Source organism: Anguilla rostrata, chromosome 4 (assembly GCF_018555375.3).
Source record: "Anguilla rostrata isolate EN2019 chromosome 4, ASM1855537v3, whole genome shotgun sequence".
In the NCBI taxonomy this organism is placed as follows: Eukaryota; Metazoa; Chordata; class Actinopteri; order Anguilliformes; family Anguillidae; genus Anguilla; species Anguilla rostrata.
The window spans coordinates 6,089,912-6,117,760 of NC_057936.1; the positions used below are offsets into that span (position 1 = coordinate 6,089,912).

The 27,849-nt window shown below is 52.1% G+C and overlaps 1 protein-coding gene across 11 annotated transcripts in view; it reads right to left on the bottom strand.

Moving 5' to 3' along the window:
• Window positions 1-27,849, bottom strand: part of celf5a (cugbp, Elav-like family member 5a) — a 211,163-nt gene that overhangs the window by 17,799 nt on the left and 165,515 nt on the right. For 4 of the 11 annotated variants that reach the window (XM_064330269.1, XM_064330265.1, XM_064330271.1 and 1 more), the window contains exons 4-6: window positions 19,020-19,148; window positions 17,218-17,297; window positions 7,657-7,830 (exon numbers count right to left, since the gene is read on the bottom strand). In XM_064330269.1, coding sequence (XP_064186339.1) covers window positions 7,657-7,830; window positions 17,218-17,297; window positions 19,020-19,148 — 383 coding nt within the window. The remainder of the gene's footprint in view (window positions 1-7,656; window positions 7,831-17,217; window positions 17,298-19,019; window positions 19,149-27,849) is intronic. The other 7 variants (XM_064330274.1, XM_064330270.1, XM_064330275.1 and 4 more) reach the window with 3 other exon arrangements.

Sequence of the window (27,849 nt, forward strand, 5' to 3'; positions counted from 1 at the left end):
GTGCGGGGAAAAAAGAAAAAAAAAAGAGGGAAAGGAACGGCGACGGGAAGAGAAGAAAACGAAAAGGCGCCAACACACCAAAAAAAGAAAAGAAAACAAACAAGGAGAGAGAGAGAGAGAGAGAGAGAGGTGGAAAAAGCAGACGTGAGCGTGGTGGCACCTCGGTAATGAAGTTGGCTTTGGCGCTCTCATTACGGGCCGAGGACCGGGTTGGGGAGCCAAGACCCCGCGACACACACACACACACACACACGCACACGCACACACACACACACACGCACACACACACACACACACGCACACATCACACACACACACACACACGCACACACACACACACGCACACACACACACACACAGCAAAACACACACACACACACACACACACACACACACACACACACACACTCACACACACACACAACACGCACACAACCACACGCACACACAGCACACACACACACACACACCACACACACACCACACACACACACACACACACACACACACACACACGCACACACACCACACACACACACACACACACACACCACAACACGCACACACCACAGCACACACACACACACACACACACGCACACGCACACACACACACGCACACACACACGCACACGCATACACACACACATACACGCACACGCATACACACACACACACACACGCACACACCCCATTACAGCCCAGCGAGTGTCAGGCTAATCACAGGCTATTGTCCCCTCTCTCTCTCTCAGGCAGAGCACGCTCTGTTCTAACGCTCGCTCCGCTCCAGAGTAAAAAAGTTCAGGGCAGACGAAACCGTGCCGGTTTGCCAGCGTCGTTTAAAACACTGGGGGCGGGCGGGGGGGGCGGAAGGGTGGGGGGCGGGGGTGGCACTGCTAAATTACAGAGCAGGGAAAAGGCGTTGGGGGGGGGGGATGGGGGGGCGGGGCAAAGCTTCAATACACGCCTGGCACAGATAATGCTGCCTTTTAAGGGTCGCCGTCAGATTGTGGTGGATAACCGCGGCCCATTCAGCTACACTCCCTCTCGGGATTAAAATGTCGCAGATCGGACGCTCGAGCGTGTAATTATGCCGGGTAGAGGAGAGCAATATGAACTTCCTTCTTATTTTATTTATTTATTTATTTTTTTTTTAAACCCCGGGTCCAGCAACTGGGCCCTTTTGATGAGGGCATTCAAATCCATTTTTATAAGCAATTCGCGTTTTATTCATTTATATTTATTCGCTCGTTTGTGTCTCTAGCCACTGACTTCTCTAGCCGCCCGAGCGAGCGTTACGTTTTGAAAAAGCGCTCGCGTCTCTCTTCGTTTATCGCCCGGAGTCGAGCGCAAACGTCTGCAAGCGGACGGCGGCTAAGCGGCCTGCAAACGACTTTCCGTCATCGCGGCTGCTGTAACCTTTTCACTTTCTTAATAATACACATATATATATATATATATGAAAAAACAATGAGAGGCCAGAGAGGTGCAGGAGAAGTCGCCCCTGCTACAACAGCCATTTAGTGTCAGGCGTCTGCTTTTTTTATTGCAACCTGATGGCATTACTCCCCCCTCTCCCTGCCCCCCACCGCCCCCCCACCCCCCCCAGTGCCAACAGGCAATCACCTCTTCATCACATGCCAATTATCTTTGTAGCGCTGCTCAGTGGCTCTCTGTGGCTCTCCGAGATGCCACACGTGACCCTTCCACTCTGCCGCACACGCTCAGTGGGAGAGAGGGGGGAGGTGAGGGAGGGAGGGAGGAAGGGAGGGAGGAGAGAGGGCGGGTGGTGAAGAGAGAGAGAGGGGTGGAGATTGAGAGAGAGAGAGAGATAGGGGTGGGAGAGATGGGCAGAGACGGAGAGAGAAAGGGAAAGATGGAGAGAGAGAGTGGGTGGAGACTGAGAGAGAGAGAGATAGGGGGTGGGAGAGATGGGGAGAGGGAGAGCGAGGGGATAGATGGAGAGAGAAAGGGAAAGATGGAGAGAAAGACAGAGGGGGCATTTGGAGAGGGAGAGAGATATAGAGAGCGAAAGAGAGGGTGAGATTGAGAGAAGGGGGCTGCAGAGATGGGAGAGAGAGAGAGAGAAAGAGAGAGTTAGGTAGAGAGAAGAAGCGAGAGAAAGAGAGAAAGAGAGGTAGAGAGAGGGAAAGAGAGGGAGGGAGAGGGAGGGAGAGAAGACCCCTGTTATTGAGGTCCTGGACCTGCAGATTGGCTGAAACAGCAGCCTAGCAGTGAGAAGCCTTCAGACAGCCGATCGCATTGCTACGGCCCAAGCTTAAGGCTTTTTATTTATTGCATCGATGCTGTAATGCATTTTTATTATTACATTTTTAATAGAAATTTTGGACCATCTTTACTACAGCTGAAAAGTCGCCATTTTGATAATTTGAAATAATTGCAATTTTTGTGAAAATTCAATTGGAACAAAGACTTCAAATAACGTCAAAACACAGCTATACATTCTGCGAAGCACTTTCAAATCTGTAATGTAATAATATATCTTCAATGGGGACCGTGGCCTGAATATTTCAAGATTGGATTATGTGAAATTCAATCGTTTTCAACAGGTATACACCAGTGATCATTTAGAAAAAAAGAAAAAAAAAACGGAGCAATCTTGCATGTGTGGATATTATATTAAAATATATTAGCTCTGCAATGATACCCTCGTGAAAGCAATTTTGAAAATTTGCTATTCTTTGGTCAGCCTTGAGGGTGCGCTGCACGATATTTTTCCACGCTTGGCCAACAGAGGGCGATGTTAGCCAAAGAGTGCTCAGTCCTCACACACACCCACCCACCCACACACACACACACACACACACACACACAAACTGTGCAATTCATTATGGGCACATTAAAAACACACACTGCAGCTCCTTCAACCCATTTATCCGTCTTTTTTCTTCCCCCCACCGCTTTCTTTTCAGAATGCTTTGTTTCCAATACAATTAGCCCTTTTTTCTGCTTTTTCTTTTTCTCTCAACCCTGAACCGCGCGGTAGAGGAAGCGTGGCACGGAGACGCTGGTGGCATCGGACGAGCAAGGCAGGAGACCGGAGTGGGGATTTTATTATAAAAATATAAAAATAAAAAAAATCAAATTTAAATCACACAGACACAGACAAAGACTTCTGTCTGGCTTTTGCAGGGGACAGATGACAGTGCTTCTCCGACTCTGGTTTTTTTTTACGTCGCGCTGCAAACTGCGGAGCGTCTGAAGCAACGTTCAACATTTTCAGCATTTCCCCCCCCCCCTTTTCCTCTCTGTTCCTCGTGTTTGATGGGCTTGTCTTCAAAAAATAGGATGTCGCTTGTCAGAGTGGCATTTGGCCTACCATGGGGCGGCAGGGGAGAGAGAGAAAAAAAAAAAAAAACACCTTTTCATTTTTCGGCGCAGGTTGTCAGCGTCGTACCCCCCTCCAATTTGTGCTCACAACTCACCCCCCCGCCCCCCCCCCCCACCCCCCCCCCCCCCTCCTATGGTTTGACTAAAATCCAATTTACTGCCTGTCAGCTCTGCTCTGTAATCCCATCCAGGGCTATATTTGTGGAGTAGCTCTTTAAATTTTTCCATCCACAATGTGCTGTTCCCTCCACACCTGTCCACAGCCGCGTTTGGATACTTCGCCACGCAGCGCGACGTGCTTCCAACACGGCGTTCTCTGATTTCGGGGGGAAGAGGAACACGCCAGACTGTTACGTTCAACCGTCCTGCCTGCGTAACACCGTGTGCCCAAAAAAAAATCTCCCGTTTAGCCGGAGCATTCGTGCTCACGCGACGCGCAGCGCGCGTGAATCGTGCTGAGCTTAGCCGTCCTTCGAAAAGCCCAGCGAGTGGAGCCAGAGCTTGGGAAACGCTGCGAGGCGATTGGACGAGCCAGCAGGTGGCTTTCAGGTTCCGATTGGTCGAGGACAGCCCGACGACACGGCGACGTAGCGGGCCAATCGTTCGCGTTCGCGGAAACGGAAAAATGGCCGCGGAGCCGATCCCGTCGACAGACGGATTCCGCTCCGCGTTTCCCCGGCTGCCGGCTGTTCTGTCGGCTTGGCACAGAAAGGTGTGGGGGGCCCGGTGTGGAGCAGGGCTACAGTGCTAGCCACGCAAGCTAATGCTGCCGCCCGTTTTAAAAAAGACGTAAGAGTCCAATCCCCCCCCCCCCGTGACGCAGGAGAGCGCGTAAACGTGCGGCGGCGGCGGCGGCGATGGCGGGGGAGCCGGCCCACGGGACCGCGTGATTGGACAGCCCTCCTCAGGATCTACGCGTGGCGGCTTCGCGGGAGCAGGTGCAGGGGGGGGGGGATGGAGAGGGGTACCTGCAGGCCTCGCCTCCATCTGTTGATTCCGTGATTCCGCGCAGGACGTCACATGGGGGGGGGATCTCCGAGGTCGCAATTTTTTATTTTTTTATTTATCCCCCCCCCCCGAAGGCGCTAAGCGGCACAAAACAGAGCCGAGCGGCGAACTGCAGACTGGCACATTAATCCTTCTAAGTGTCCGAAAATCGCACCTTTCAGCAAACCTTCAAGTGAGGCTGGGGGCTGGGGGGCTGGGGGCTGGGGGGCTGGGGGGCTGGGGCGCTGGGGGGGGCATGGACCGCCCGGTGGCACCTCAAACAACAATTTCAGCAGCGCTTTGCAGACCAATAACAGGCTTCAAATCCTTTTTTTGCTGCCATTTTCCCTCCTTAAAGAAAATCCTCGCGGCCAATCGTCTGAATTCCCTTTCGTGCGAACGCCGGTCTGCAAGACGGAAAAAGCTCTACCTGTATTGATTGATGGCAACAGAAAGCAAGAACGAAGGAAATAACAGTCTCACAAACGCACACTTGTATATGCGTTGCACATATAGAACCTATGAAGCCTTTGTCTGGTAGTCTACACGATAGATTCGAACGGCATTTGATAGCATTTATGCAGGTTTCCATACACGCACAGAAAACTGATTAATATTATTAGTACAATCACAACATTCCTGAAATACTCCTGAAAGACATGATTATATGCCGCATGCTTCTAATTGCGTTAGACGTCACCTACCGCACATTTAATAGCCATATATACACATATTTTCACGCTATGCAGAACCCAAACTCCACTGGAAACTGACCTTCGTGCGGCCTTGAATATCCATATAAATGTGATATTTTCTACAGGACTGCTGATTGCTAACAGGATGTCCGCTGATTTGCAAGCAAATTAAAATTACACGTGACCTTGGGTTAATTTCCAAGTATTCATTAACAGACGTGATCATTCTGTTATTAAAGTGCACTATTCACAAGATTTGGAAATTTCCGATGGGGGCGATCCCACACATACCAATGATTTGGACCTCCTTTGCCGCACTCGTACACAAGCGAATTTGGCAGAACAAATAATTATATTTCAAGCACTTTCATCATTTCATACATATTAATATGGTACTTTTGACCAGCTGTGATGGGGAAGACAGAAAATTTATTCTGAAAAATGTCTGTTTTTTTGTTCCAGCGGACAAGTTTCTGCTAATTATCGAAGAATCAAATGCCGTCACTCAACTTCGTTTGAACAGATTTCCCGATGTCTCCATTAGTCCCCATGTTCACTGGACATATTGTCATGTCTGTTAAATTAGCCATTTTCACTCTCGCAAACACGTGCTAAGCCCTAAACTCTGTACTGTACGTTTTATGTGTTTTTTTGGCTGGATATGTGCACATTTTTACTCGGTTCTGTTAGAATAATAATAATAATAATAATTTTTGTGAATATAAAACTTGAGTTCCATGCTCGGAGGCTGTGTGTTCGGCGCTGTGGTCTGACAGGGCCGGGGGGGCCCTCGGTTCTGAAAGCGAGGGAGCGGCCATTTTAGTTTTTTTTCTTTACGGCGGTCCCCCGCGCAGAAGCCGCAGGAAGTGAGGCGGTCGGCGCGGCGACGGGGTGGCCGGTTAGCCGGGACCGCGGCGCGGCGGCGATCGGGGGGGGGGGGGTTCGGAGCGAGAGTAAATAAAAGCCCCCGCCGCTCGGGCCTGGGACTCGGCGCGCTCCCGCTGCCCCACCCCCCCTCCATCGCCAGAGCCCCGCTGGGACCATTTCCATCCCCCCCCCACCACCCCCTCCCCCCCACCCCGCCGCACTTCCAGGGGACGGCCTGCATTTCATGAATGGCAATGAAGGCTGGAGTTTTATTGGAGAGCACACAGGCATGGCCTCGCAATTACTCTGGGACGGTCAATTTGCACATTTCACACCCACTCCCCCCCTTGCCATCCCCCCACCCTCCCCCATACCTCCCTACCCCCACCGCCCCCCCCACCTCCCCAATCCCTGTGATATGAAAATGAGGGAAACGGATAAGCTCCTGAGACAGGAGCAGCTTCGACAATTAATCCTGACATTTAAAAAAAGGGGGGAAAAGATCCACCGCGCGTATAAATAAATATATATCCGGCGCGTATAAATATGTACATATAGGGTGTGTATTTATGCAGCCTGCTGTGACAGTAGTTGAGGTGTTTATCGGCGTCTGAAGGAAGCCTTTTCTGAATCCCTTTCAGCTTCCCCAAGCTGCAGGGACTTGATATGCGCACTGGAGAACCGGAGTGCTTTTTCTTTTTTTTTCTCCTTTTTTTTTCTCCTGTGGAATATTCACAGTCACATCTGCAGGATCGCCAGGTTCTCTGGTGTGTGTGTGCGTGTGCGTGTGTGTGTGTGCGTGTGTGTGTGTGTGTGTGTGTGTGTGTGCATGTGTGTGTGTGCGTACATGAGTGTGTATGTGAGTATGTGTATCGGTGTGTGTGTGTGTGTAAGTGTGTGCATGCGTGAGTGTGTGTGTGTGAGTGTGTGTGTGCATGTGTGCGTGCGTGTGTCTGTGTGTGCGTACGTGTTTGTGTGTGTGTGCGTACGTGCGCATTTGTGCGTGTGCAGGCGTGTGTGTGTGTGTGTCTGTGCGTGCGTGTGTGTGTATCGGTGTGCGCGCAGACTCATCGTGTGTGTGTGTGTGTGTGTATCGGTGCGTGTGTGTGTATCTGTGCGTGCGTGTGTGTATGTATCTGTGCGTGCGTGTGTGTGTATCTGTGCGTGTGTGCGTGTGCGTGTATCTGTGCGTGCGTGTGTGTATGTATCTGTGCGTGCGTGTGTGTGTATCTGTGCGTGTGTGCGTGTGCGTGTATCTGTGCGTGTGTGTGTGTGTGTGTATCGGTGTGTGTGTGTACTGGTGTGTGTATCTGTGCGCGCAGACTCACGGCGTGTGCGTAGGTGTGTGTGTGTGTGTGTGTGTGTATCGGTGTGCGCGCAGACTCACGGCGTGTGTGTGTGCGTGTGTGTGTGTGTGTGTGTATCGGTGTGTGTGTGTGCGTGTGTATTGTGTGTGTGTGTGTGCGTGTGTATCTGTGCGCAGACTCACGGCGTGTGCGTGTGTGTGTCTCGGTGTGTGTGTTGGTGTGCGCGCAGACTCACGGCGTGTGCGTAGGTGTGTGTGTGTGTGCGTGTGTATCGTGTGTGGGACTCACGGCGTGTGCGTGTGTGTGCGCGTGTGTGTATTGGTGTGTGCGTGTGTACTGGTGTGTGTATCTGTGCGCGCAGACTCACGGCGTGTGCGTAGGTGTGTGTGTGTGTGTGTGTGTATCGGTGTGTGTGTGTACTGGTGTGTGTGTTGGTGTGCGCAGACTCACCGCGTGTGCGTAGGTGCTGTAGGAGCTGAAGGGGAGGGCGACGGTGGGGTTGAAGATGCCGAACTGGCCCACCATCTGCTGCATGCGCCGGATGGTGCGCTCCTTGTCGGTGTCGGCGAACTTCACCACCAGGCTGGAGGAGGCGCCCTGGGGGGGGAGAGAATCGGAGCCGGTCTGAGGAGAAAAGGGGGGCACGCAACACTTTTAAAGGCCCCTCCCCGGGACAGCGACCGCACACCAGTCAGCAAACAACAGCCTTTTCCACCGGGGCAAAGAGGCACTGCCCCAGCCACACGGGGAGCACTTCAACAGAACATCACTCCACATTTAAGGCATCCTTGGGAAGGGGGGGGGGGGAGGGGGGAGAGAAGAAAAATAAAATGAGTGCAGGGAAGAACAGAAGGCCAGAGCGAAGCTTTAAAAAGGAGGGGGGGGGGGGTGCAGGAGGGGGAGACTGGAGGAATGGCTCATAAATACTCTCAGCATTTATTTGGATAATTTCATGGTTCAACGTGCATTGTTAATGCACAATTATCATAAACATCAGTCAAGGCGAGATTTGCTTATTGCATATCAGCATGCAGGTTTTTATTGCAGGGCAGATAACACAGGAGCGGACATGTGTCTAATTTGTGAAATTGCGTGTGACACGAGCTGGAGGTTTATGTGAAACCGGTCTGCGTTGGGAGGAAGACCCCGCAGCAATGACAGAGTGATATTGACATCGGCATCAGTCAGAAAACTCATTGCCGAGCGCAGACACAACCGTAACCTTTAACTCCTTCCTGATTGCCTCGAACCCAGAAACAAACAAACGCAGGAGCGCGTTTCACAGGCTTAATGCCTAATCAAAATTATGAGCGACCGCAATTATTCAGACGGAAACTTTTTTTGTTTTGTTATGCGGGCCAATAAGTCATATTGTTAGAGAAGACCAATTTAATCCTACTATGTTTTTCCAATCTTGCATCTCACACCCCAGACACTGCGGTAATACTGGTACATCAGACAAAATTTTACAGCGAATAGATCATTCAAACTGTTAATCTATAACTAACTGTGTATTTTCAGCATTCGATGTTGTCCAAGACCTAGCTTCCATCAACATTTAACTCCATCAACTTAACCGATTGGGTTTTCAGACTTCCTCCCACAGTCCAAAAACATGCAGGTTAGGTTAATACAGGTTAGGAGAGTCTAAATCACACCCAGGTAGGAGTGTGTGCCTTCCGATGGACTGGCGAACTGTCCGCGGTTTTATTCCTGCCTCTCGTCACAATGCATGCTGGGATAGGCACCAGCACCTCCCGCGACCCTGACCAGGAATAATCGAGCACAGATAATGGATGGATAGATGGACGGAACGCAACTGATTTACAATCAAGCGCAAGCGTTTTGTTCCCTCTGTATTTATAGCCACATTTCAGCAATCATCAGAACTGATTAAGAGCTGTTATTGCCATCGCATAGTTATGGGCAAATGTTGATTGAGTCCATGGCCCTAATTTCTTTTTTTCATTTGCTCCAACTTAGAGTCTTCCTGCTCAGAGAAGCAGGAAGAACAGAAAAACAACCCAGCGTAGAAAATAATGGCTTATCCTCCAAAGACCCGGCAAGTCATGTTTGTCCCCTCATTTGTCCCCACAAGTCTCTGGTTTTAGTCTTAAGAACTATATACATTCAATAAAAATGAAATCAATAATATTTTAAACTACAAAATTGTTTTTTGGTCATGCAAGATCCTTTCAGTATGTCGAACAAACGGACATTCTTAAAACTTTTTTTCCTCTGCTGGGTCTCAGGGGGATACGGATTGGCTAGGATTCCGAACAGGGCCACCTATCAGAGGGCCGTGCGTGACCTTGGTCAAGGTGGCCGGATAAGAAGGCAGGAAGGCAGAATCCTCTCGAAGTCCGCCAATCGTTCCCCGGCACTTCCCGCCTGATCTCCTCATCCTCCCTCTCCCGCGACCGCGATAATCAAACCGGCAGGTGTGCCGGCCGCACGGCGTTCATTAAGACCCTTCAAGTGATTCCGCGCAAACGCTTGACCTTTTCGGCCGCGGACCACCTTGCCTTCCCCGCGCCCCCCCCCCCCCCGGCCCCCGCCCAGGAACCCGGGGCCCGATCGATCGCGATTAAAGGCCGAAATATTGCCGCGATCTGACAGCGGGGAAAAGGTTGAGCGTCGGACCAGATAAGAGGCTCACAGAAATTGATGTGAGATTGTCAATAACGACGGAGGGCAGGCCGGAGAGGGGCCGGCAGGGGAGGGGCTGGCAGGGGAGGGGCCGGCAGGAGGAGAGGGGCCGGCAAGGGAGGGGCCAGCAGGAGGAGAGGGGCAGGCAGGGGAGGGGCATGGCAGGGGGCTGTCCTCCGCGTTAGCACCCGGAATGTTCCGGAGAGATGAGCAGGGAGTCAAGGAGGGCCCGGACTGAGCCACAGGGTGAGGCGAGGAAGTTTTTATTTTTTTGGGGGGGGTGTTTAAGAATTTGGGCCCGGCAGGGGATATTCAAATGCGTCAATCGCATTTTTCTTCCCCAGGCTCGATAGTCTAGCTCCGGGCTTCGGCTGTGTTTACGTCCGCCAGATTTGCAGGTTTGCCCGAAATTGCTGAGAGATAGAGCAGCGCAGTGGAGTGGAAGATGAATGCAGATTTTATTTTTCTTTCTCTCCTCTCTTTTTTTTTTGTCTCCCCCCTGTCTCTTTCTCTCCGCTGCTCCCTCGGTCCCGATGGCGACTGGATGTCGGTGCCGAGCGCTACGAAGCTACTCGAGCGGACTGACCGGCAGCTTCCCAGAGACGCTTCACCACTGTCACTGTGCTAGCCTGTGCTAGCCTGTGCTAGCCTGCGCTACCCTGCGCCCATTAAACACACTGTATGACCCAACCATGCAGTGGGTTTATGGGATTTTGACCCAACTCATTAAACACACTGTATGACCCAACCATGCAGTGGGTGTACAGGCTTTAGGCCTCACTCAATAAGTGCACTGTATGACCCAACCATGCAGTGGGTGTACAGGCTTTAAGCCCGACTCATTAAACACACTGTGTGACCCAACCATGCAGTGGGTGTACAGACTTTTGACCCAACTCATGAAGTTCACCGTATGACCCAACCATGCAGTGGGTGTACAGGCTTTAGACCAAACTCATTAAACACACTGTATGACCCAACCAAGCAGTGGGTTTATGGGATTTTGACCCAACTCATTAAACACTAATGACCAACCTGCATGGTTATGGATTTGACCCAACCATAAGCACGTATGACCCACAGCAGGTTATGGATTTGACCCAACTCATTAAACACACTGTATGACCCAACCATGCAGTGGGTTTATGGGATTTTGACCCAACTCATTAAACGACGTATGACCCAACCATGCATGGTACAGGCTTTGACCACTCATTAACCATGTACCCAACCATGCAGTGGGTGTACAGGCTTTAGGCCCGACTCATAAAACACACTGTATGACCCAACCATGCAGTGGGTGTACAGGCTTTATTTATACCCACTCATTAAGTGCACTGCATGACCCAACTATGCAGTATACTTATAACTATTAGCCCCCCTCCCACTCATTAAGTGCACTTTATGTCCCGCCCTTGTGTTGTTCCCTTGCCGCGGTGGGAAGGCTTGTGTGCCTCTGTGACTCTGAAGGCTATACCGGCGGGGGTCATACCCCCAGCAGGTCCAACCGAGCCGGGAAGGGTTTCAGGGTAGAGGCCAGACGAAAAGCAGCACCTTGCCTCTCCAGGTTGGGGGCTGGGCGTGGGGCATGGGGCTAACTACTCCACCCCGTAAAACGCCATCTTGTTACAGAAACTATGACAAATGCCATAAGCAGATAGTCGCAGCCTCATGTTCCACAGGGAACGAAGAGGATTAAGTAAGCGAGTGTGTCTGAAAAGTACAGTGATCTCTCAGGTATTAGGGCCCTGCTCATTAAGTGCACCGCAACGCATGACTACACCACGCAAAGCAGCTCGTAGGTGCGTGGCAAGAGGGGGAGGAGGAAGAGGAGGAGGAGAAAAAACACGGGAGCCCAGGACCGCCAGCCTTCCCCCCCCCTACAAACACCCACCCCCCCTCGCCCGCGGAGTCTGGATCCCCACTTCATCAGACCGGCCCTGGCCCCCGGCCGACAGGTCTTCACCTTTCTTTTGTGCCGCATCAATGCCGTCCGAAAAAATAAACTTCCAGACCTCTCCGTCGCCCCCCCGTTTCCTCCTCCTCCCCCCCCCGCTCTCCTTGTCCCCCCTTGCACTTTGCGTTTCCGCCAGTCAGCCTGTCCTTCTGGCAAGCCCAAACAGGCTCGTATATATACAAAGGGAAAGGTCGGACGTATCCGGGAGACTGCGGCACCGCCTCCCCCCCCCACCCCCCCACCCCACCGCGAGGGGTGGCAGAGCCGAAGGCCCGACAGCACGGCGGCCATCTTTGTGCGTCTGCGAGCGCTGCCTCGGACGCCGGGACTAAGCGTAAAAACAGAAAAATATTAAACCGCGACTGTTTATTCATGTATTCACACACCGGTTCATTCCCTTCCTGTTGCGCAGGTACGAGTATGAAGCGGAAGGTAGATTAACTGCAAAAGTTTAAAAAAACTCTCATTAAATTTTAAGCCGTCGTGCCCCCCCCCCCCCCCACGCCCCCTCCCCCCTGCGGGAGAATCCCCCGCAGACTCTGTAGGCTTCCGGCACGGATTCCGAAATAGGGGATAAATAAATAAATAAATAAATAAAACCTCGGAATAAAAGGCACAGCTGTTCTTACAGAGGAAGAGAGAGGAAGAGGAGGTCTCCAGAGCGAAGGGATCGGATCGGATCGGCGGCCTCTTTACGAGGAGAGTACTGCGCGCAGGGCGGAGTGGGGCAGGGGGGCGGGGCGGGTCGGCGCTTTCTTTCGTCCCGAGCGACGGGACGCTCGCATGGACCCTAAAAGGGCGGGAGAGCGAGCCGCGGGGGGAGAAGCCCGAGCTCCGCGTGTTTAACATCGCCGTGACTACGCGCCCGTCCCGCCGCGTCGCTCCGGAGCGAGATAATCAGCCCGAATTACACCCCCCCCCCGCCCCGGCCGCGTCTGACGCGAGAGGGGTCCCCGCGGCGACAGAAAACCCGACGCGGATCAATGCGCGTGCGTGCCGAGCCTCGCCTCACGCGAGGAAGAGAACCTTCGAAAACAAAGAAAAAACAAAATCACAGGGCTGTTTTTTATTTTAGAGATGAGTTCATTTTGCGATCTCCTCCCGCGTTATTTTCTCGGTGTTTTACAAACAACCCGCTCACACTACCTTCAGGTGGGAGCAAACGGCAGCGTGGAAGCCTTAATGTAAAGTGTTTGCCGAGCGTGGCTGTACGAAACAACAGATTTGTTTATTTTTGCGACGGCCTGTTTGGGATGTAAATTGCTCGGGACTCGAAGCTCAGGGGCAAACACCAAAAATAAAATAAATTAAACTAAAATAAATAAAAATACTTTTCAAGGAACGGTAATAGTACGAATAATAAGAATAAATTGGAATAAGAATGCCGATCACGTGACTTCGATGGCGTTAAACATTAAGATCCCCGGGAAAAGATTATATTTCTTCCCGTACGAATATTATTTGATTAGATAAGCATTTAATCAAATATGTGTGGGGAGCAGCGGAAAGCCAGCAGAGTTATGCGTGTGTACGGATGGGGGGGGGGAGGGGGGGTGCAGGGGGGGTCCCGTCTGGCTGATATTAATATCAGATGGCTGGTGGAGTTCCTCTACACCGGTCCTGTTCGCTCAAGTAAAACCTCGAGCTCGTAAAAAAAATTAAACTCCGGTGGAGGCCAAGTCCACCCTGAGGCCCTGACCCACGCCCTCACACCCCCCCCTCCCCACCACCCCCCCCGCGCCTTGTAGCTGCGTCCCAGGACTTCCTGTCCGAGCAGGCTTTGCCGAATCCCGGCAATTTGCCGTACATGGCGGCTTGGCGCTTAAATGTTTAATTGCGGCACGGTGTCCGTGGCAGGCGAGGGGCGGGGGGGTGTGGGGGTGTGGGTGGGGTGGGGGGTGGGGCAAGGAGTCGAGGCGTGAGAGGAATAGAGAGGCCGCGGAACTTTCGCACCTGACCCGTCATCACCCTCGCCCCCCTCCCACATACCCCCACCGCCCCCGCCCTCCGCCCTAAAGGAGCAGAACTGCAAATGTATTCCACCAAGAGCTCCTCTGAGCCGGAAAATAAGATCAGTCAGTGAGCCAGTGACCTGCGCTCACGCCTGCGTGAGCATGTGACTGTGGGGGGGGGGGGGGGGGGAGGAGGGGACGCGTGCACAGGTGTCACGGGCTCAGAGAAACCCGTAGAGTACAGGGGACGGCAGACTGCCATATTTGGGAGCACTAGGCGATGATCTCCGATGAGAGCGCAAACTGCATTTCCTTCCCTGGCTGGTCAATGTGGCATACAGAGCGTGTCTTCTATGCATATGTGTGTGTTCACTACAAATAAATAGTGAACATACTAGCACTAACAGAACTATAAATATTATATACTGTGTATGTGTGTATGTACACACACACACACACACACACATACACAGTATATATACATGCATAATACACTGCATATGTACAAAAATGCTAGCATATACAGATATTCCAATGTCAGCACCATGTTATGATACAAGTGAAAGCTCCCCTGTAGGAAAGGGCCGTGTAGACTAGATGAAAAGCTAGTTCAGACACGGCCTCTCCGAGCACACTGCGCTGAGACACAGCCTCTCTGAGCACACTGCGCTCAGACACAGCCTCTTCTGCCACTGGCTGGACAAAGCTTTGAGCAACTGGCTGAGACAACAGCATCTCGAACATGCGACTTAACAGGCCTCTTGAGGCACATGGCTGAGCACAGCCTCTCGAGCACACTGCGCTGAGACAACAGCCTCTCTGAGCACACTGCGCTGAGACAACAGCCTCTCTGAGCACACTGCGCTCAGACACGGCCTCTCTGAGCACACTGCGCTGAGACACAGCCTCTCTGAGCACACTGCGCTCAGACACGGCCTCTCTGAGCACACTGCGCTGAGACACGGCCTCTCTGAGCACACTGCGCTCAGACACAGCCTCTCTGAGCACACTGCGCTCAGACAACAGGCCCAGCTCACAGACGGGATCAGAACCCAAGGTGTTCTCTGAGTTCCGTAATCAATTCGCCAGACGGAAAGATACAAAGTCCCGCACGTCTCCTCGCCCGCATGCATCCTGTCTCTCTCTATCCCTCTCTCTCTCTCTCTCTATCTCTCTCCGTCTCGCTTCCCCCTCTCCGCTGCTTATACACAAATGAATAATTCACCGGCCGATGTGGTGAAAGGTGAAGTAAACAAGTCTATCGCGTAATATCCCGGGAGGCTGAGAAGGGGAGAGCGGCAGAGGGGGGTAGAGAGGAGAGAGAGAGAGAGAGGGAGGGAGAGAGAGAGAGGGAGGGGTGGGAGAGAGATAAAGAGAGAGATAGAGAGAGAGAGAGGGGAGAATGAAGGGAAAGAGAGAGAGGGAGAGAGGAAGAGAGAGATCGTTAGAGAGAGAGGGAGAGAATGGAGGCAGAGAGAGATAGAAACAGAGAGGGGGAGCGAGAGAAAGAAAGACAGACAGAAAGAGGGAGAGAGAGAAAGAGGGAGATAGAAACAGAGAGAAAGATAGATATAGGGAGAATGAGATAGAAACAGAAAAAGGCAGACAGAGATAAAAACAGGGAGACAGATAGAGAGAGAGAGGGAGGTAGAGAGATAGAGAGAGAGAGATAGAGAGAGAGAGAAGTAGAGTAGACAGATAAGAGAGGAGAGAGAGAGAGAGAGAGAGGTAGAGGTAGACAGATAGAGAGAGAGAGAGAGAGAGAGAGAGGTAGACGGAGGGAAAGCGCGGTCCCCGACACCGCAGCTGAGCTCCAGCAGAGCGTCTGTGGCGTTCCGGACTCTTCCGCGCTCACAGTGACCTCCATCTTGCACCGAGACTAACGGACGCCGTCGAGCGACTCCAACCCTCTCCCTACCCACAAGGTTCCACCAGCCCATAATAATAAAATCACAGAGTATGGCGGCGCGGGCTCTCCGTGGAGACAAAGTTAGGTCTCGCGTGCGCTGCTATGATTTCGGCGGGGGGGGGGGGCACAGGTCCTCCGACTACAAGCGAAGCGAGCGAAGTTTTGAAATTTACCTCACAGAACCATAAAAAAAACTGCTTGATTCATTAAAAGCTGACGGCAGGAAATTGCAGACGAGCCGGAATCGCTCCGCTAAGCGACGGCACTGCCGAACCACGCCGGCTTGCACTTTCACTACTTTTACTACCAACCAGTAATTCCGCTATTTGATTACTAGCAGGAACACTTCTGGAGTTTGTGAGCTTGCGTCGGGTTGCCACTAACGCCAGCGTGCGATTTCAGAGAGAAGGGAAAAGGCACCGACCGTAGGCAAAGTCAGCACCCGGCGACAGAAAAAAAATCTTTATTAGGCCAGCAGCACAGCGTTAAACATGCATAATATTTCTCTGACGTTTCGCTAATCACCTACATTCTCCCTGTGATATTAAAAGTTTTTTTTTTTAGGGTGAAATTTCAGCCCCCCCGTTTATTTGCGGAGTAAATAACAGACGCGCGCGCAACTCGGGTTCGAGAAAAACGCACTTCAGTTTGTGGCCCCCCAGGAGCCATTACATTACATTACAGGCATTTAGCAGACGCTCTTATCCAGAGCGACTTACACAACTTTTTACATAGCACTTTACATTGTATCCATTTATACAGCTGGATATATACTGAAGCAATGCAGGTTGAGTACCTTACTCAAGGGTACAACGGCAGTGTCCTTACCCGGGAATCGAACCTGCGACCTTTCGGTTACAAGCCCAGTTCCTTACCCACTGTGCTACCAAGCGTGCGATCCCAATATTGCGTGTCTGATCCTGCAGAATGTTTTCTAATCAGCTCGCTGTCTCTCCAGGCATTTTAATATGTGACCCTTTTTTTTGTTTGTTTCTTTTTTGCGTACACATCCGCAACGCCGAGCGCCGCCAGGCTCACGACGGCGGATCTGAACGAGGAGTCAGGAAGGTTTGGGTTGCGTCCGTTTGCTCAAAACGGTAAGGTTGCGATCTGTCATTGAACTGGGGGGCCTTTCCCTCGTGTCTCCAGCGTGCCGCCGTACACTTCCCCAGCCTCACGCGCTCCATCTGAAATGACCTCTCGCCCCAAACACCGCCGAACCAGATCCAGCTGGTCTTTTCGGAACGTGTTTCAGAGCTGTGCGTGTGTGTGTGTGTGCGTGTGTATGTGTGTGTGCGTGCGTGGGTGTGTGTGTAATAACTGTATAACTGTACGTGCGGGTGTGTCTGTGTGTGCGTGTGTGTGTCTGTGTGTGCGTGCGTGTGTGTGCGCGTGGGTGTGTGTGTAATAACTGTATAACTGTACGTGCAGGTGTGTCTGTGTGTGCCTGAGTTTGTGTCTGTGTGTGCGTGTGTGTGTGTGTGTGTGTGTGTGATAACTGTATAACTGTGCGTGCGGGTGCGCTGGAGAGGAGGCGTACTCACCGGCATGGTCTGGCTGCCATGCAGGGCGCTGATTGCAGTCTGGGCTTCGGCGTGTGTGGAGAACTTTACAAAGGCACAGCCTGGAAGAGACACACACACAGACAGACAGACACACACACACACACACACACACACACACACACACACACACACACACACACACACACACAACACACACGAGCACACACACACACACACACACACACACAGAACACACACACACACACACACAGAACACACACACACACACACAGAACACACACACACACACACACACACACACACACACACACACACACACACAGAACACACACACACACACACACACACACAGAAGCACACACACACACACAAAGCACACACACACCACACACACACACAGAAGCACACACACACACACACAAACACCACACACACACAGACACACAGACACACACACACACACACACACACACACAGAGCCCTTATTAAATGCTGTGCGCAGGAGTAGGGAACCGTGTCAGAGCATTACAGGAGAGGCACAGAGGCTCCTGTGACGCAGCTGGCTGCTCCTCAGGCATCTCGAGCTGCAGGCCTCGTGTACAAACTGCACCGACGGAGCAGAAAAGCATGCCATTTAGCGCCCGCGCCGCCCATCCCGCCGCATATTAACACGAAATGCGAAGTGATTACCCGTATTTCATGCAAATTCATCAGCATCAACTACGCTTCCTGGAATAGCAAGGTTGGAGCACTCACCGATGGCAAGCACCTTCGCCACGTACAGGACATCTTCTTTCCAGACAAGACGGAACAATAATAACAATAAGAATTCGCCACGCGTGTTCTTGTTTGGGAAAAAAAATGGAGACGGTCGTTTTTTTAATCCATTTATACAGCTGGATATATACACTGAAGCAATTTCGGTTAAGTACCTTGCTGAAGGTAGGACAACGGAAGCGTCCTTACCCGGGAATCGAACCCGCGACCTTTCGGTTACAAGCCCGGTTCCTTACCCACTGTGCTACGCTCCGTCCAAGCCGCTAGTAACCGCCACTGCTACTGCGCCGAGCCGCGCGACAGGCAGCAGCGCTTTCCTTGCAGACTGCTTTCAAGTAGCTGCGGGTTTTAATCCGGCAGATCCGAGTCAAGCCTTAAAATTTAAATTAAAACATTACATTGAAACTAGAACTATGCATAATACACTAAAAAATGACTTTATGTAATCAGGCATAATGACGAAGAAAAAAAAAAATGCTGGCAATTCATTTTATTCTTATTACAGCCAGGAAATGTAGATCCCAGGGGTTAATGTTTCAGACTACTTTCTGAGACACCTTCCTTCCGTTTTTTTTATATTGTGGGAAATTCTTTTAAAAAAATGACAACCTGCTCAATATCGCCACAGATGTCTGCACAAATGGGGATATGAACAGAGTTCTCACAGCCGGGCGCTCGGGGAAAAGAAGGTTTAAAGGTAGAATTATCGACCTCGGGGAAAGAAGAAAAGAAAAAAACAGCAAAATAAAGATGAGCAGGGAACGGATATGATCATGCAAGCCCTACAGAAGGAACAGCTGTTGATGGCTTAAGTCCTGGGTTTTCAAACTGCGGGGAATGCTGAGGGTGTCCCTGGTCAGACTTCACATGCAAAGTCTATATATATAAATTCAGGAAAATATTTCAAAATATAAAACCTTAAAAAAAATTTTTTTTTAAATGAAATAACTTGAATAAATATAACCCTTATTAAGATGATGGGGGTCCCCTGGGTCCCCTGGGTGGGGGTCCCGGGACCCCCCGGGTTTCAGCGGTGCGCTTACCTTTGCTGTTTCCGTCAGGACCTCTTAGCACGGTGCACTCCTCGATCACGCCGTAGGGCTCGAACAGGCGGTACACGTCCTCCTCAGTCTGCTGTTTGTTCAGCATCCCCACAAACAGCTTCCTGTCTTCTGGAACAAAAAGCAGGCGAGGGGTTAAAGTGGAGCCCTGGCCGGTCCACAGCTACATTTAAAAAAGCGTTATTAACTCTTTATTAACGCTTTATTAACTCTTTATTAACGCTTTATTAACTCTTTGAAGAGCAGGGTTTTTTAAAAATGTCAGTGTTCTAGAACTCCACTGCTTTCAGTCGCCAGCAGTGATTGTGACATCAGCATTAGAATGTTCAGTCCCGAACATTCCAATCACATATTTGTGACCTCACACCTGAAAGGGCGTAAGGATGCATCTTGAATTCTGCGGGCCGGCTTGCGGAACGTCACGGCCCAATTTTTTCCCGAAAATCTGCTCCGTCAGCATCTTGCTGCCGTGTCACCCACCGGGTGTTTTTTTTTTTTTTTTTTTTTTTAAAGCCTGCCTTTTAAAAAAAATTCTAGTGACAATTGGGCTCGTTCATACACTGCCTTCGTAGGCGCTAGGCCCAAGGCCGCACGTGGCCCGGAAGCGCTGGCTCCGGCGTCGGGGAGCCGAGCGGTTCTCCGACACACCGCACGAAGCGTTCGTTTCGGAATCTTTTGTTCGCACGCAACACGCTCAGTTACCGTCGTCGCGGTCTTTTCGCCGCGAGCGAAGCGACGTTCAGAGTCCCCCTTCCCAAACGACGCGCTTCCACGGTGTCATGCCAGGGAACAAACGCTCACGCCGTTCGTTTTTGTGCGAAGCGTAGTTTTCAGCAGGGAAGATAAATGCCCTGGTGCTCAGCTCGCACTTTTACGTTGGCTTTGCTTTGTGCTCACAGATCCGCTTACAGACAACAGAGGACTGAGTCATATCTCATTCCCTTTGCCCGGAAACGAGCCAGCCGCGCACACTAGGCCTGGGTTAACTTCAATGTGCATTTTAAAGTATGCTTACTCTCTACGTGCTGATGAACTTTGACAGCAGTGCAGCAGATCGCTTAAACGTTTTAACAAAAAACACATAATTGCCAGATTACATTAATCAGCTGTGTTATGCACAGGTGAAAATCCTATAATCTATTAGCTTCGTTTCCAGGTGTCCAAAAAAATTAACGCATCTCTCAAATAATTATTTTACCCAGGTCTGACAGTGTCGCACACAAACTCACACACACACGTGTACGCATGTGCATGCGCACGCACGTATGCAGGCACATGCACGCACACAAACACGCAAGCACATACTACTGCTCATGACTTCTCAGCTGTGAACTGCACACACAAAAAAGAAGACTGTATAACAATGGAAAATAACAGCAATAGTTTTCGATGAAACCGTTCCCCCTGCTTTGAGTCCGTCCGTCCCCGTCCCGTCCCGCCCCCTCCCCTCACTCGCGACCTCTACGCCCGTGCCTGTGGCCAGGCCGGGACGGGCCCTGGGTCTTGACCCCGACCCAGTGATATCCATATTTATTATTGCAGCGGGGGGGGGCATCTCGGAATGCAGGACCCCTGGCTGGCTCTCCACCAAGCCCCCCCCACCCCTCGCACCACGCCCCTCGCGGGACCGCGTGATGCACCTTTCCCATAATCCCGAGCGTCAGAGCGCGGTCCGGGGGGCGCCTCCTCGCTCTTCATCGTTACTGGCAGGATCAGAGGGTGCGTCTCCAAACGGGGGCGATGCAATGTGACATCTGTCACGCTGGATTGGAGAGCATTTATCTGCGAAGAGGAGAATCGCTGAACTGGAAAATAAAAGGCCAAGATGGCCCTTCCTTTCGCTCCTGGGGAGGAGTGGGTGGGGAGGGGGGTGGGCAGGGAGGGGGGGGGGCGGGAGTGGGGGGGGGGGGGTGAGGCGGCGTCGGGGGTGGTCTGAATTTGACGGTGAAGAATTTATGTTCATTTGCAAAGACGGGGACCTACTCCCTATCTACTACTACTACACACACACAAACATATCACACACACACAAACACACATACACCCACGCACGCACGCATGCAAGCACGCACGCATGCACACGCAGGCACAAACACACACACAAACACACACACACCCACGTACGCATGCACGCTCCCACGCATGCACACACACACACACACATGCATTGCACTATGCTGTTTTAGCTCGAACCAAGACCTCCTTCAACACCTTTCGATAAAGAACGCTGCAAGTAAGTCCCTTACGAATCGTGCACTAGTCCTTGAGAGATCCCATACAGGCAAAGGTAATAAACTGGACGCTGAGTTATTATTCTTCCTCAGATTAATATTTATTGCAGTCAGACTATCTCAGGGCTAATCTGGGGCATTCCGGGCGGCGTAGGCGACAGAGGCATTCGTCCTTAGCGCGGTGGCGCACTCCAGGGACCGGGATCAAATCTAGACTGTCCCAGGGCCGGCGGCGGCAGGGTAGGAGGCGGGGGCTACACGAAATTCGGTGTGGCGTTTGCCCAGTAGGGGCCCAGCAGGGAGAGTTTCAGAGGACAGTGCTCAGGGTTTCACCCGTCACAGTGCGCAACAGTGACCCCTCTGGCCAGAGAGGGGAACTGCAGCCAGTCCGCACCCCACGGAGTGAGCCCTACGGTTCTCAGGGGAACAGACTAGGGGGGGCTAAAAAAAAAAGAGGACGCCAGCCCACACTTGAGGAGGACACGCATGCCATCCCCAAAATCGGAGAACGTCACAGAGATGGGACCGGCCTGCAAGTATGACGTGGACGCTTTAATTTGGGGGAAAAAAAGAAATACATCATAAAAAAAAACAGTCTTGAAGAAAAGGGGAGCCATCGCACACCCCGTACGTGAGATCTCTCGACGGTAATGGGGCTTATTTTGGCGGAACTCGACGGAGCTCGCTTTTTCGAACGAAAACGAGTCGAGGTTATCGGGAATTTTTTCCGTGTGCGCGCGGCAGGTTTGTTTGAGAACCTCAGAGCCCGTCCCGCTGCTGTCCAGGAATGGCGGGAACGGGTGGGGTGGGGTGGGGGGTGGGGGCGTGAGGACGGGCACGGATACCGTGCGCCCGCCGGGGCCACGTTCAAAGCCCCCCGTTTTTTTTTCGGCGCCGGCACCGGGGGGGGCGAGTTCGCCGAGTTCCTTCCCGCTCGGAGGGCCGCGGCGTTTGAAGGCACATCTAACGGGCGCATGAAAATTCATCACCTACAAGCACCCCCCCGCCCCGCACCCCCGCCTCCCTCCCCAAACCCCGCCCCACTCCACTCCACTCCACTCCGCACAGCCTGGCCTGCAGTTGAGCCTTTCAAACAGAACGGCATCTTGGGACGTTGTGGCTATGACTCATCCACCAAGACCCCAGGTGCCTGGCACACGGCGTGCAATCCCACGCAGAAAGGAACTCACACGCACACTTAATAAATAAGTAAGCACATTTAGGGGCAACCACCCCCCCCCCCCCTTCCCCCCTCCCGATTGATGATAGGTTCTCCCAGAAACAGCGCTGCTGAATGATTAACAAGGCAAAGAGGGCTAATGTTGTTATTTAAAACCTCCAGCTACACAAGAAAGGAAAGCAAGGCCAACCGCTCAAGACTGGGATTGCATTACATTGTATTTATTAACCGCGCTGGGCTGGATTTTATCGGTCACGCACTACAGCGCAGTAGACCAGCTGCGTGTCATCCAAGACCCGCTGCTGGAATCCCTGTACAAAATCTCTTTCGCTCGCATGCCTATTTTGGGGCGTCCGTAGACAGTGATGTCATTCGCGGTTATGACGTCACCCACCCGTAAGTCCCCCTGCCCCGTGAAAATCATTCATGGGTTTCAATTGTTATGGATAATAGCCAAAGAAAGCGAATCAAGAATTCGAGACGACCGTTCGTCTTTTCAAAAAAAATGCTTGTCACGATGATACATGCAATGCACATAAATAACTGAGAGTTCATCATTTCAAGGGTTCGAGAGAGATTTTTCCACGCCACGTACAACTCATCCATTAATGGTAAAATAAAGTACGATGTATCTATGACTCATGCCATGTACTCCAAGGTTAAATCTCAAGGGTTTACACACAGTGGATGTATTTTTTTATTTTTTTGACAGCTTCCACTGAATAGCAATTGGAGGCATTTCGGGATTATTTCTGTGGAATTCTGTGTGGAATTCTGGGACGTGGAGAAGGGGAAACTCCTCCACGGTAAGCCCGTGGATTCGCTTCCACGGATTTCAGATACCGGGGCTGTCGGTAATCCTGAGCCCGAGAGGAACGCGCTCGCCGGTGTTCGTACATCACTGATCGTCCACGGCAACCTGAGAACGCGCTCGGAATGAAACGATGAATCTTGTTTGCCCTCTCTTGCATTTTCAACCGTGTGTGTGTGTGAGAGAGAGAGAGAGAGAGAGAGAGAGAGGGAGGGAAAGAGAGAAAGAGAGAGGGAGCAGGAGAGGGAGAGAGAGTGTGTGTCTGTGTGTGTGTGAGAGAGAGAGAGACAGAGAGAGAGAGAGAGGGAGGGAAAGAGAGAGAGAGCAGGAGAGGGAGAGAGAGTGTGTGTTTGTGTGTGTGAGACAGAGAGAGGGAGAGAGAGAGAGAGAAAAGGAAAGAGAGAGAGAGAGAGAAAAAAGGAAAGAGAGAGGGAGAGAGAGAAGGCTGGTGTGTGAGATGGGTTGCTATGACAACTACTTATACAGCAGGCTGTCAGTCATGTTCCATTGGAGTTTGGAGCTGGGGGCGGGCGGGCGGGCGGGTGGGTGGGTGGGTGGGGGGGCGGAGGGGAGGGGGGGTCATCCCTCCATCTGCTTGCCAAGTCACAGTGTAAACTCCGCAGTCAGCCGCGGAGATAAGGACAAATTATGAACAATATTAAAGGCCCGATAAAAACGGAATAATAACGAACGAATAAATATATTAAAATGAATACGATACCGACGCGAGAGCAAGGCCGCGCGATACACCGCGCTGCCCCCCCCCCGGCGATAAGCGGCCGGCCAGGCGGGGGACGGGTTCGAGCGCCGTTCGCTGTCCGTCTTTATCGCGCTCGTCTGTCAGGACTAAAGAATCGCATTAGTTCAGAATACCAAACACCTACCCCTCCCCCCCCCCCCGCCGCCCCCCCCTCCATCCCGCCACCCCCCTCCTTCCCCTTATCTCTCAGGTTTTTTAGTTTGAAGACGCCACAAACCTGCTGGCACACACTGCACCTCACTGGGGGGGGGGGATTGATACATACAATAAGGGGCCCAGGTACCCACAGGAGAGGGGATTGGCAGACCAGTATAACCTCATCCTGGACGCGTCCAAAAATGCAATAAAAAATCAGGATATTAGCAAATCATACACTGTGATACTCCTTTTCCTTTTGTTTCTTTTTTTTTTTGGGAACCCTCCCTCTAGCCAGACATGCGATTCCCTTGTAGACGCTTTGCCGGGGGTAGCTGGGGGCTGCCGGGTGTTGACGTGCGCCCCCCCCCTCCCCCCGCCATGCCCCGTGTTTACAGGGGTTGCCAGTGGCGTCGCGTGAGCGAGGGTTGCCAGAGCGGGCCCCTGAATAATTACTCCTTTATGTGCTCCGTGTGCACTGCTGAGTGACGGATGGGTTCACATTAGCCTCGCCGCGCTGGAGCGACACCCCAGAAGACACACATTTACCTTGTGGCGACGAGGGGGGGGGGGGGGGGGCGGCAGGGGAGGACGGGGTGGGGGGGGGGGGGGAGTGCTGGGAAACGGGAACGCTGCTGTGCTTTCATATCCCTAATGATGACAGGAAATGAAATTCTCATTATCGTCTGCGGCCAATCGAGTACATCACCGGCCCGGCGCACAGCCTCTAAAGGGGCGAGGGAATGTGCGAATTTGGGCTTTTTTGGGCACTCTTTTTGAACGGTCCAGTTCTACAATCGTGTGACATCATCTCTGTGAGCTTCATCCAGAGCAACTTGGCAGCTGAAGCGACACGGTACGCGTATATACGATATGCAATACACAGGGCGCAATGTAAGTTTGGAAGACGAAGATGGTATATTGAAAAAAAATGCAGCTTTACGACAGCAGGGCCCCGCCCAAGATGGAAAACCGTAATCCGCTTCCCTAACCAATACATAACGCATCACCTTGTTTCTTTACAGAAAACTCTGTATTGAAAAACTGCACAAATAAATGCCCCACAAACCACAATTACCCAGACCCCCCCCCACCCAACCCCCACCCACATATGACCACTCATCCACTCCCTCTGGCTGGGGTGTGAATTTAAGCTCTCTCTCTCTCTCTCTCCGCACAATTGATTTGGGCCGTTCTTGGCCGGGACGGGGGGGGACGGGGGGGACGGGGGGAGAGGGGCAAGCTGCCAAATCCGGGCGGGGCGCGTGACCGCACAGCCTTGCGCTTGATGTTGTCACAAGTTTCATCATCCCCTTGTCAAGGCTGGTCATTCCGTCCGTGGCGGGGATCTATATAAAGCATCAGTGTGAATGGCAGGGAGGACTATTCACGGGACCTTGATAGCAGAGCATCAGCACATCCCTCTCTAAGCGGCCCTCTGGGACGTATTAGGCCTCAGTGCTTTAACTCTCAGCCTTTTACTTGGCAAAATAAAATGCAGCGGTCCCAGACCACTTTAATGCTAACCCATTTACACCAACACACACACACACACACACTCCTGCGCACGCACTCACACACACACACACGCGCACACACACTCCTGCGCACACACACACACACACGCAGGCGCACACACACTCCTGCGCATGCACTCACACACACACACACAGCAGGCACACACACACTCCTGCGCACGCACTCACACACACACACACACACACGCGCACACACACTCCTGCGCATGCACTCACACACACGCAGGCGCACACACACTCCTGCGCACGCACTCACACACACACACGCAGGCGCACACACACACACACACACACTCAGGCGCACACACACACTCACACACACACGCACGTGCGCATACACGCACACTCTTGCACAAGGCACACGCAGTCACACATACACGCGCACACACACACACACACACACACATAAAAATACACAAGTGCCCACGCTCACAAACACACACCATCACGCACACTCCTGACTACAGAAACATAAATAAATGAATGTTCACACACACAGACACACATAAACAAGCGCACGACGGACTTACTAAACAAGTACTTGTGAAAGAGAATGGGGTGAGAGAGGGAGAGAGAGAGAGAGAGAGGGAGAGAGAGAGAGAGAGGGAGAGAGAAAGAGAGAGAGAGAGAGAGGGAGAGAGAGAGAGAGAGGAGAGAGGGAGAGAGAAAGAGAGGGGGGAGAGAGAGAGAGAGAGAGAGGGAAGAGTGAGTGAGAGAGAGAGAGAGAGAGAGAGGGAGAGAGGGAGAGAGGGAGAGAGAGGGAGAGAGAGAGGGGGAGGGAGAGAGGGAGAGAGAGAGAGAGAGAGAGAGGAAGACACTGTGTTAACTGTTGCGTCATCCCTGTGAAATCCTCTACCGCAGAGCCGAAGATCAAAGAAGAAGAAGCACCAATCGCGCGCGGGGTTGCCACGGCGTTACTCACCGCCCTCCAATGTGTCGCCGCGCGTTGCGATCGGATTACAAATATCGCGATCGGACATTCTCTCTCTTCTCTCTCAGCCCCCTAGAACAACGACGGAGGTCTGAGAGAGGTAGAGCGCTCTCTCTCTCTCTCTCTCTCTCCTTTCCTCCGTGGGTTTTATTTATTAGGCGCGTCTGCGGCCTGCAGTGCGCGGATTGGCGGTTTCGGTTTTGGCGGTACAGGCTCAGGGGCCCCAGCCGGGGGCCCGGACGCCCCATTAAAGGGCCACACGCTGGTTACTGCCCGACTGAACCACATGACGTTTCGGCAAGGGGAGTGGGGGGGGGGGGTTAGGGTTAGGACGTAGCGAGAAAGTCTACGCACACCCAAATTTGCAGCAAAGGGGGGGGAATAAATAAATAAATAAATAAACAAACAAAGCTGAAAATATCTTAAATATTTCACCTCCGTGCCTCCATACGTCTGAGCGAATTTACACGGGATACGATAACAAAACGTGAAATATGACTCTCGTCCCGTGTATTGGCTTCGACACGTCGCCCCGCCGCCCGTAAATCCGGTAACCGCGGCACACCGTCTGTGCGCACCGAATATAAACATCCACAGGACCGCGCCGCTATTTATACCGTCTACCCGCGTAATGCCATTTACCATGCAGCCTGGCACCGGCGACGATATAGATTTTATTTTTCTTTTTTCTTTCTTCCGTCCTATTTACCAGCACTGGCTGTACCTCCCCGGCTACACCTTCACCCCCCCGAAGATCTTCTGGCCCCCGCCCTTTTTGGCCGTGGTCAACACCCCCTCCCGGCCCGTTTCTTAATTATTTTCTCATCTGTGGGGTGACACTGATTCGTGGGAGTAATGGCGGAGCCTCCCTTCCGCCTCCCTTTACCTCCTTCCACCCCTTTCTCCTGACCGTGCTTGCTCTCCTCCCACTCCTCTCTCCTCCTCTCTTCCCCCTTTTACCTCGCCATGATCTTGGGAGGCCTAATGAGTTGCCTTCATGCGGTGGTTGCTCTCAAGTAATTAACTTTTTTTTTTTAACGAAGGGCAAAATTGGCCACAGCAAGAGACAACGAACTGCATTAGACAGTCAACCTCGAACATGCACAGTGCGGTTAAGAGGCTGCCTGCCCTCTCAACCCTTTCAAAGGGGGTGTGAGATCACAAACACCACGCGATTAGAACGCTCTTACCCCAACGTTCTGACGCTGATGTCACAATCGCTAACT